General features: G+C 41.0%; 1 protein-coding gene across 1 annotated transcript in view; it reads right to left on the minus strand.

Annotated features, from left to right (window-relative positions):
- LOC108967748 overlaps nucleotides 1–11,552 on the minus strand; it is a gene marked incomplete at its 5' end in the record, with an annotated part of 93,876 nt that overhangs the window by 37,508 nt on the left and 44,816 nt on the right. Inside the window, 2 exon segments of the mRNA XM_018931358.1 lie at nucleotides 7,748–8,007; nucleotides 9,264–9,401. Coding sequence (XP_018786903.1) covers nucleotides 7,748–8,007; nucleotides 9,264–9,401 — 398 coding nt within the window.

Genomic DNA, 11,552 nt, shown 5'->3' on the forward strand with positions numbered 1-11,552 from the left:
GACGAGGTCATCCCATATTAGCTGAGTGGGATGTGTTGCTCCTGCAAAGGGATGGTTAGAGTCCTGCGGAGATTCATTGCATGCTTGGCGTTTATTTGGTATGTCGGGCTCAATTATGGATAAGTAGCAGTTTAAAGAACGAAGTTGCGAAAGAGTCAATTCCGATGACAGCCGATTCTGCATTCCCGGAATTGACCCGGATTATACACGACCAAGGGCTGTTGATCTCTGGTATGCTCCGGCGCCAGTCWCGAATCGACGCAACTTCGAATTGCGCTTAAACACCATTAAAATAGTGATGTAACATAAAGTTACATCGATCGATCTTTTCTATTTTCAAGCGAAGCCAGGTCCTCCTCCATCTGGTCTTTCCAACGGAGTGAAGGTTTTCCTTTGTTTTCCCAGGCGGGTATTGCGTCAAATAGTCTTAGAGCACAGGAGCAGTCAGTACAGCCACTGTCTCTTAATTCGCTGAACTACGTCAATGTCAGCATACTCGTATATCTCATACCGCTCCGGAATAGCCTTGAGAGCCGGGATACATGCTGCTTGATTWCCTCCTCTTGTCTCAAAATGCTTGCTTTTCATCGGTCTTTTCAGGCAAGGAAACAAAAAAAAAAGTCCCGGGGGTCACATCTGGGCTGTAGGGCTGCTACGGCAGCGTTGGAATGAAGGAATTGGTAAGTAGCTGTTTACAAGAAAGACGGTGTGAGCCTGGGCATYGTCGTGGTGCAACTTCCAATCGGCTGCGATGACTGGTCGGACCCGATTGRCTCTTCGTTTGAGTCTCATGAGGACTTGGCGTTGACAGTTTGTCCAGAAAGAACAAATTTATGGTGAACAATGCTTTGATGTCAAAAAAGGCAATGAGCATCGTTTTGACTTTGCATTTGCTAATTCATCAGCGATCTCTTCCCGGCCCTTCAAAAAGGCCTGGTGTCATCGAAACACACCACTACTTGCTAAAGCAACATCTGGGTCAGCCTGATTGATCATTTTCGTTTGTCCAGACTCCCGTTAGCCCTTAATACGTTAGCAGTGGTCATTAAAAGGGTGGTTTCTCATCCGGGGTAGACCATTTAATTGGTTTGATTGCAGGTCTATTGAACAAGAAATAGTACTCGCAGGATATTACCACAAACCTAAGACGAACTTATTCACGCTTTTACGATAACCATCTAATTTTAACGATCGACAAATTTTTAGTTGAATTTAAATCGAAAAATTTTCTAACCGCACCACTGATTGATGGGAAAACTGAATTGCTGAAATATTTATATTTCCAAAATTTTCACTCTCACATAACACTAACTCTCACCAAGCACACCAGCAGCGAGAGTATGTGCATAACTCTATGAAATCTAATGGAAAAATATTAACAAATTTATTTTCATAGAAATATTTTACGCAAACAACTATAATAACAACAATAACTCTGTTTCAATGCAAATCAATTTATTGAACACAAATCTTAATCTCCACAGACGCTGCTACATTTTTTGGCTTGCTTTTGGGAGTTTCGAGTTTTTTTGGCGGAAATGGCAAACCAATAATTTGCAAAAAAAAAAAATTCTATATATTTGTATTTACCAAACTAATATCACACATACACACACATATAAAAGAATACTGTTGAAAAGAGCACACAGACACTCACACTTGGAAATAGAAACGAGAAGCAGCGCAGCAAAAGCATGGCAAATAAATACTCAATATTTTCCACAAATTTGATATATAGTATGTGTGTACAACAAGAGGCAAACACAAAAACAAAAACAAAAGCAAACTTCACCTGCAATAATTATGACTTTTCGACAACAAGCTGTAGCGCAAGCTGGGCATACAGTTGGTCACAAGTGGGCGGTCACAGGTCCACAAATGCACTGCTATATATGTACCGTGTGTGTATGTGGGTGTGTAGTAGACGAAAGTTCACACGAAGCGCACAAATAAGCAGCCGGTGCTATAAATCTAYGGCGCTGACTAAATAACAGGAAATACATCAAATACAAATGGAGATATAAAATACAYAAGCAACTCTGCATTTGGTCATTCGGCATAACGGGTGATGCAAAAACAGGCGTTTGAAGCAAAGTCATGACTGTTAAAAAACAGATTTCTAAGAAATATTTGGAATTAACTGATTTCAAAGTTTTTGGTTYCAAGAAYAGTACTTTCAAACTAAACGATGACTGCGATCATGGAGATTTGGGAAACCACGCATAATTTGTTTTCATTAAAAAATACTTGGATTACCAGGACTGGAGCATAGGCCTGACTGTCGTACCTTCGAGGAAGGTATATCAGAGAAGAACTCGCAGGAGAAGAGGAAGAATCAGGCTTGCGGAAACGGTTGTTGCATTGCACTGTCAGGAACTATACTTTAACTCCAGTTTTAGGCAACGTCTTTCTCTAGTGTTTTGGGGCCAGTGTAGATCTTAAAAGGTCTAGTGAGCTGTTTGCCCGCAGCAAAGTCCATCTGATTGATTCAAAGCGCTTTCTCGATAGCTGATATCCGACCACAGGAATTTTATTTGGCTTTAAAACCTCTACACGAGAATAATAGCGTTCCAAAATGAAAACATAAATACTTTAGTGTGAAAATCTGTTTGAGATAACTATAGTTTCGGTGGTATTTCTGAAAGTATGCGACCCCCCCAAGTGTTTAAACCTTGAYCTCCCAACCGCGGACAGTCAAAAATTAAGTGTTTGGAATGTTCCACCCCSACTTCTTTCATACAGGCAATGATCCGTTGAAACCCCCACAACTAGGGAGAGATTAGCTTTACTGGGGGCCAGGGCCAGGAGATCACTAGATCAATTACGACGGACCTTTAGTCAGAAGGATCTTGCGACAGTGCATGTACAGATGTGGCCCAGTGCTGGCCAAGTTTCCGCGAAGCTTAGCTTTCTAGTAGCAGAACAAAAGAGSATACSGGAGCACCGACCCGCTCCCATTGTACTGAAGCAGTTCTAGGGTGCCTTTCCTTGTCAGCTCATCAGATATGCAATTTGCTGACATTCCGCTTTAGCCTGACACGCATTCCAGTCGTATCACAAAGACAATCGATACTTTTGAAAGCGAGGTTAGGTACTCTTTGAACAACGCTTAACGCACTGATAATGAATACAAGGCTAGTAACGCCGCCGTGTTATCTKAGTGGATGGTCACTTCTCTGAAGGAGGCTGTATTTTGGAACAGTAACACGCTGCAATAGTTAGGAAATCTAAAGCTGGCGTTAGTAGATAGCTGCCGACAGTAAATCCCGTCACAAACCTTCTSMCAAGCTTTGGACGCACCCGTAAAGGAGCTCACTACCGCTCTCCACTAACGGCTTTTTCGCACCCACAACTCTCTCGTCGTCGGTATATRGGCGGATAAATAGCTGCCGTGTTCAGTTTGGCGGCTCCATGATCCAAGTGATCCGGTATGAAATCAAAGTGTGTGAATATTTCCGAGTGTTCAGACACGTGTTCATTTTCACGAAATAGGTTTTAAATGGATAATCGTAAAATAATAAGATTGGCGGTAAATGGGAGTATTTGGAACTGGTTTTGCAACTACCTTGTACTGTACATATATTTGACCACATCACATATAGATATAGATATTTGCAAATTTTTACTTCCAAACTCAGATAACTAAAAATGTGTAGCTTCCAAATGGAAAATAAACAAATAAAACATATGAAATTAGAAAAAAAGGAGAATATTGCACTCAATACTCTGAGCGTGTGGCCGTCATCGATATTGCGGTTGCAGCAAAAGTCCTTGAAAACTGGCAATAAACCGCAGAGCAGCGGCTTTCAAGTGATGCACAAACAGTYAACAACATACACACATGCAGTGTTTGTCTTGTATACACGCACACATAGACAAACGGTAAAAAATTTTCAAATTTATAGTGCTTTTTAATAGAATTRTTTCTCTTTTCAGCTGCTACAGCCCCGCACCACACCTCTGCGGCTGGGTGAAATCTTCAAAGTTCTACATGCGCTTTGTTAGCCGTTGAACCGGACACGAGGTAGAGGTGAGCAGTTGTCGTTGCTGCACTGTATCGTCTACTGGCGCTCGAAGAGTCTCTAGTGGATGTTGCATAAACCACAACACAGCTGGGTGCAGCTTTCGTATGTGTGTGTGTTTGTAAGCGCGTCTGTATTGTGTTGGCGCCGCAGTGACATGGCAGGCAAAAAAAGCWCGCCAGACGCTGACAAGACAAGTCGGATGGTCATTGGTTCCTGGGTTCGATAAAACTTTGTGATTGAGAAAACAATAACTAACCGCAACAAAACAATAATRATTGCTGRCATACTTGATTGAGCAGGTAGACAGACGGCAGTGGTCGAGCCAAGCTTGGCTGCATTCATGTGGTGTGTGCGTGCGTGTGTTGGTGTATGTGTGGCGTATGTGTTATTGCTTATGTGATATATATTGTTTTATTGAAGTGGTCTTTGAAGCTAACTTTCCATATTGGTTTAATAACTTGCTGCTACTGCCATTAAGTTGCAGAGAGTATACAAGAGAGAGAGAGAGAGAGAGAATTCTAACGTTGATAAGGGTACTTAAAGTATATTGGAGTCTAAGCAAACAATTATTTTTCCAAAATTAAATTTTTCCCGTTAGCAGAAATTGTACAAAATTTTGCTGAATGATTTGTACGATCACACGCGATTATATGTATCTCTTAACATTAAGAGCTTTCATACCAGAACTAAGGACCATTCGAACTCGTTATTGATAGTTTATGGTCTGATGTCTCTTAATGAGTCGATTARCAATTAGAGGCATATCGAAAGGYTCAGCCAATACCATTTTGAAGGATGTTTTGGGCCTCAAGCGCGTCAAATCTCGACTGGTRCCGAAAACATTGAATTTTTTAGAAAAAAGGCGTCGTGTTGAAATGTGTGAAACGATGCTTTCCGACTACCAGGATGTCATGAAACGCTTACGACCCCGAAACAACCGATCAATCGAGCGAATATTGTGATAAAAGAGAGTCGAAACCAAAAAAAAAAACCGTGCCATGTCATGTTGACTGTTTTCTTCGATTATCGTGGTGTTGTGCATTATGAATTCCTTCCAACCGGTCAAACAGTCAACAAGGAATATTATTTCACCGTTATGCGTCGTTTGCGTAAAGCTATCCACCTAAAAAGGCTGGAATTGTGGAAAGACAAGTCTTGGTTTCTACACCATCCCATGCTGCCCTCGTAATTCGTGATCACTTCACCAAAAACTCAACCCATATCGTTCCGCAACCACCGTATTCACCTGATCTGGCGCCGTGCGACTTCTGGCTGTTCACCAAGCTCGAAAGACCGCTCCGGGGACACCGTTTTTATACGATATTCAAGCCGCAGCGAAGACGGAACTGCCGGGCATCCCGGAAAGGGAATACAACTAATGTTTCGAAGATTGGAAAATCCGTTGGCATAAGTGCATTGCATCGGGAGAGGATTACTTTGAAGAGGATGAAATTGATATGGAAGAATAAATAAAGAATTTTCAAAATAAATACAATGTCACCTTATTTTTTTTGGACAAAACGTTCTTGACAGTCCTGGCTTAACCACCATTTTCGCCGGCTTACTGTGATTTGACTACAAAGATTTTCGCTTCCCCTCGCCCACGTATGTGACCCACTTTTTACTACCAGTAACTTCTGCTTCATAAATTGATCAATTTTGTTGTAATGTAGGAGCGAGAGGTAGATGGATTTTTTTTTTTTTTTTTTTTTGTTCTTTGGTGTAGCTCTTGTGGCACTGAAATATCAAGCTTCTTTTTGCATTCAGCCTTATTTAAGTGGTTAAAAAGGTCTTCAGTGTTTTAGACGTTCGAACGCTCCGAGGTCCTAACATCGTCTTAAACCACTATCATGTTGCAACCAAGTTAAGCACCCGGCTCTTTGCACCAAAAAACGGTCGTAAGCAAATGCAAGGAAGTTTCGACGTCGAACAGCTGGAATCACAACAGACAGCCGAACGGTTTTCTGTTCGCCTTGCTCTCCTGAACTCTGAACTATGGAACGGCATTTCAAGCTTCTTACATACAGCTGCAAATTAAACCATTGGTTTTCGGAAAAGGCAACGAAACTGCCGGTACGATGAGGAGTGTCGTCTCGCAACATTATAATCGAGGAAAGCGAGACACATTTGCAGACAGAAAAATCCTAAGATGTGATCTAGTGACTGATGACCTAAACATACTGAAATTATGAAGAGAACACTTCTCCAGCCCGCTGAATGGCAGTGAAAGCATAACACTACCCAACCCACTGCCCAACCATGAAGAAGTTCGTCAGAAGAACAACAAAACGGATCCGAGTTTTTCGAATACGGCGGCGAAGAGCTGATAAGGAGCACGCAACAGATTTTTTGTTTAATATGATCAGACGAAAGCTTGTCAAACGATTGGAATTTACGTGTGCTCTATCCAATCCATAAAAATAGAGAACCCACTATCTGTACCGTGGAGTAAGTCTACTAAGCATATGTTCTATCGACATATGGTAAACTGATGCTTACCATGCGCCAAATCTTAAAAAGGGGCTGCCTTAATGACGCGATATCTAAATTTGGTATACTCGCAAAATTAATACGGCTGTGTAAACTGACGTTGAGCAACACGAAAAACTCCGTCAGGATCGGGAAGGACCTCTCTGAGACGTTCGCTGCTGGAGAAAATAATTCGAGCTGCAGAACTTCATCGAGTCTGATAGTGAACGAGGGCAAGACGAATTCGTGATTTGGCTGCCATGTCACTGTTGACAATCAAAGCTTTGCGGTTAAAGATCGTCTATCTTGAAACCAGCGTTAATACCAACAACAATGTCACCCCCGAAATACAGAAGAACTCTTGCCAACAGGTGCCACAACGGACTGAGTAGACAATCGAGAAGTAAAGTCCACTCTCGACAAAGAAATACCAAACTATACAAATCACTCATCATAATCGTACTGCTATATGGAGAAAAGGCATAGTCGATGACAACATCTGAAGAATCGGCGATATGTTTTCGAGAGAAAGGTTCTGTGGAAGATTTATACAGGGAGAGAACACTCTAGCCTTGAAGGTTTTCAATTCAACACCCACCGATACCATACTGAGTCAAAACATCACGAAACTAGCTGCGTAGTTTCTCAGTACAAAATCTTATCTTTTTAAAAATATGTAAAGTAACCAGATCGTAAGTGCGATATACAGTTTAATAACCCAACTATAGGGTACTAGGACTTCTTTTTACGAGACTTTAGAAACATTTTTAAAAATATATGAATCGGACTTGACGTCGCGTCAGCAATTCATTGCTGAAATATTAAATTTTATAATTTAAATAAATTTAAAGCAATTAAAACAATTTACAGAAAATTTACAGCCTCTAGTGCTAAATAAAATAACATAACCACTTTAACTGCCAGCGATTATGTAATTATCAATCAATCTTTTTTGACAAAAGCAAAATAAATTTGCGCAAAAACATGTCAATGAGTCAATCAAACGATTGTAAAAGCCATTGTTCAACTAAGCTTGCTAACCAACACACACATACACCTACACTACAAACAACACAGTTTTATTAGTATTCTAAGTTCGGGCTAACTTCATTAGCCTTAATCTGATTTCTTTCGTACGTTTGTTGAGTGAAGCAAAGCTAAAAGAACTGTTTAAACATTTACGGATAACGCCAACTTCACAAACACACACGCACACACGYGCACACATGTACTTAAGCAATCKTGGTACTCACCTAACATCGATAATCCCATGACGATTGATGTAGCCCACAATCAGGTCGCGCAGCAAAGCCAACTCATCGCTCAAGCGGCCGATGGTGGTGTTGGTCTTCGAGCAGCACTCGAGCAGGCAGAGCAGACCGGCCAGCGTTGCATTTCGTATGAAGATGTGCGAACTCTTCAAATAATTGCCAATGAGCTGGCACAATTGTTGCAATTCACCGATGGTGGGTATCAGCATGGCTTGCGTTTTGCACAGTAAGTAGATTAAGTGCTGCAAAGTGTAAAAGAAAAGCGATCAAAATAAAATAGCAACCAGATATCGAYGCAGTTACAAGATAGAGAATGAAAACGGAAACTGAAAAAGAGTTAAAGAAGCCGAAGCACATGCACACGGGTGAGGAGGTGTGAACGAAGTGGCGAAGCATAAAACTCGTGTCTGCAGTGTGTGAATGTGCGACTTAAATGCAGAGCATGAAGGCCACACATACACACAYACRCACACACAGGCATTTAAATGCRTTCACGTACATTTGTAAGCCAAGTTAAATGTAAGCGCCACAAAGTGTCTGCGATATTACTTCGGAAAACATGGCGGCGAGCAGACGACGAAATCCCAAGCGCACGAACAAGATGGACAAATAGACGTATAAGTGGATGGACAGACGGACAGGTAGATGCACAGGCGAACAGACAGACGCACAGACGAACTAAGAGACAGTCGCAGCGATTGCCTAGCCGTGTCCGATATACGTATGTGGACAGACGTCGTCGGCACGTACACACAAACTAATAAGAAAGTAAGTGGGTAAAAGTAGTGGCAGCGCAGGTGGCACCGACAAGTGTAGCTATTTATAGCGGCTTCTTCTAGGAAAACACTGATAAGCAACTGCAGTTGGCTGGCAGTTGGCAGGTGGCAGGTGGCAAGTGCAGGGTAAACGACGCTGCAGCGGGCAGTGCGAGAATGAACTTAACAAATTCGTTTAAGTTCAATTGCCGGTGTGGCTGCCACACATACAAATCAGCAGACATAAAAATACATACATATAACTGTATATATGTGAGCATGGTGGCATGCTACATGTAAGCAGTTGCCGGTAATATGTGGCACATGCGATTGGACACGTCTTGCTGCATTGTAAGCGCTAAGTACCGTGTTGTAAGTTGCATGTTGCAACATGGCTGGCAAAGTAGCCGCAACAAAAACAGGTACAACAACAAAAAACATTGCACAAATTGCAGCTACAACACTTTTTGTTTGACTCGGCATAGCGGYAACTGATACAAAAACTGAAGTGGCAACACTAAAATAAGAAAAAAATTTAATAATAATTTGGGCAAAAATCTTRGCAATTTCAATGAAYGAGACAAAATAAAGACATACACAYACATACATACATATAAACAACCGTAATCAGTAAACTTCAAGTGCATATATAATATATATAWCAATATATGTATATCTGCAACTARGTGCTATATGTTTGTATGTRTATATGTGTACGTCTGTTTTTGCCACTCTGCGCTTACCTGATGTGAAATGGTGTCGTCCATTGGTATTGTCTCTTGCAATTTTAAAGCTTTATCCTTAATCCATTTGATTTGATCACGACTCTCGCAAATTTCAGCGAATTTCACCAGATTTGGCAAGACCAAAATGTGATTGTGCTGAAAGTAATAGAAAATCTTGATGAACATGTATCTTCAGTGGCAGGCAAAAAAGGTTAGTATATTTATTGAAAATTGTCAAATCAAGCAAGTGTTAGATATAAAAGACACTTATTTCCTTATGAATTCATAGACATTCAAACTTCAAACATTGACTCGCCAAATTTTGAGTATTTTTGATTTGTTGAATTCGCCTACGCCACAACCCGCAGAGAAAGCATTAAAATATCGAATACATACACAAAAAAAATCTTGATTCTATAAATATATCCAAAAACACAGAATATACTAGATTCGTTTCGTTAAAGTAGAAAACCCTTTGTTCCTGTTGTACCGGTTATCTAGTCCCCGCTAAGGTGATAAAGTTCAGAAAAGTTGTTATCGACGCCATTGAACGGTAAGCCCAAGAAAAGTGCTATTTCGACGGGCTCGGACCATAGGGAGGCTGTCAGATATGTAGGGTTCCCTAGAAGTTTCCTCGCGGCAGCTTGAGCTCGCCGTCTGCAAGGGGTGGTGGTTTGACTCCAAGTTGATCATTCGCTGAGTGGTAGCCGTTGAAGGTATTTATGCCTGCACTGTAAATGGCTGCACAATGCGTCAGTGCACGTCTGAAGTTAGTTGCAACCGAAGTATGGTCGGCGTATAGTCTTATGTCTGGGACGTAGTTTAGGAAAGAACTCTTGTTGTTCTAAAGAGGCGGTTCCGCTTCAAGCAGGCGGCTACTGGGATTATTTCTATGAAAGCACCACAGCAGAAACTGATTGAGAGAGAGGAGTTCATTATGCTCCTTAACTGGGAGTGGATGTTCGATCGGTGACATCATGAGTCATCTCGTTATAGTTCAAAATGCAGTGTTCTGACAAGTTTGGAGCTTTATCGTCTGTGTTTCACTGCTTCCAGGTGACCACATTGGTGCAGCATAGTTAAGGACCGACCGGCCGATTGCCTTGTGTGTCGGTGTACTGACCAGAATGGGAGTCATGCTGCCTGTTTGAGTTTCTACGAACCGCAGTAATGCAAAACCGGCCGTCGTGGGAATTGGCAGAAAAGTAGTGAACTTGCTTACTATCACCATTTCTTTTTTAGGCGTTATAAAATGCGCCGGAACGGTTAGTTCAAAATAACTGAAGACCATTGTACATCAGACTCACTTTGATCTACTTCAAGCCAGCGGTTAAATAATATCCTTAACACTAACTTATTTGCTTCGGAAGAAGACATAGAATGTAGCTAGATCATACAAATATTGATTATTTACAAAATCGTAATCGAATCTAAGAAAGAAACTTCGATAAAGCGCTGATGTGTGCAAATAGAATATGTTTATTTTGGGTTTAATGTGAACGAAAAGAAATTTCTTCACTGAACTCAACTATACTACAGACCAGTCAAAATTGAACGTTTTTAATGTGATTTTTCTCTGCTCTGAACTGGGTAATTTGCAGTTTGCCACGAAGTTTTTAACACATAGAAGAAAACGTTGGAGATATTATTAATATAACAGGTGCATAGAAAAGTTCCCGGCCTGATTCACGGCACTGTTCCAGGAAATACAACCATGAACAATTGGTATTCTAAGTTTAGATTTGGTGAAATGAGCACCGAAGATGGTGGACGCAGTGGACGCCCAACATACCGACGAAAACATCAAAAAAGTCCAGAAAATAATTTTGCATGATTGTAAAGTGAAGTTGTTGCAGATGGCAGATACTCTAGAGATATCAACTTAACGTCATATTATTCATGAATATTTGTTTATGAGTAAGTTCAGGGCAAAGTGGGTGTTGCGCGAGCTCACTTTTGACCAAAAACAACGGCGAGTTGATAACTCTGAGCATTGTTTGGAGATGTTCAAGTTAAATGAGTTTTTGCATCTGTATGTGACAATAAATGAAACATGGATCTATTCTTCCGCTTCTGCATTCACAGTAATCTCACGATCTGATCCCCAGCTGCGCTCAGATATTCATTTGTTCTCGAAAAAGGATCGAGCATTTGTGGCTGGCAAAGTGCAGAATACGTGAAGGAGAATATGAATTGATGGCTATATATGTTATATATCCTTATCGCAAGTACTGGGAGTTTCTAAGAAAAAAAGCATTTGTATTCTCGTAGGCATTTTCTTTTTCCATTGTTGTTGAAAAAGCGCTA

This window comes from Bactrocera latifrons, unplaced genomic scaffold (assembly GCF_001853355.1).
Source record: "Bactrocera latifrons isolate USDA-ARS-PBARC rearing strain unplaced genomic scaffold, ASM185335v1 scaffold_198, whole genome shotgun sequence".
NCBI lineage: Eukaryota > Metazoa > Arthropoda > Insecta > Diptera > Tephritidae > Bactrocera > Bactrocera latifrons.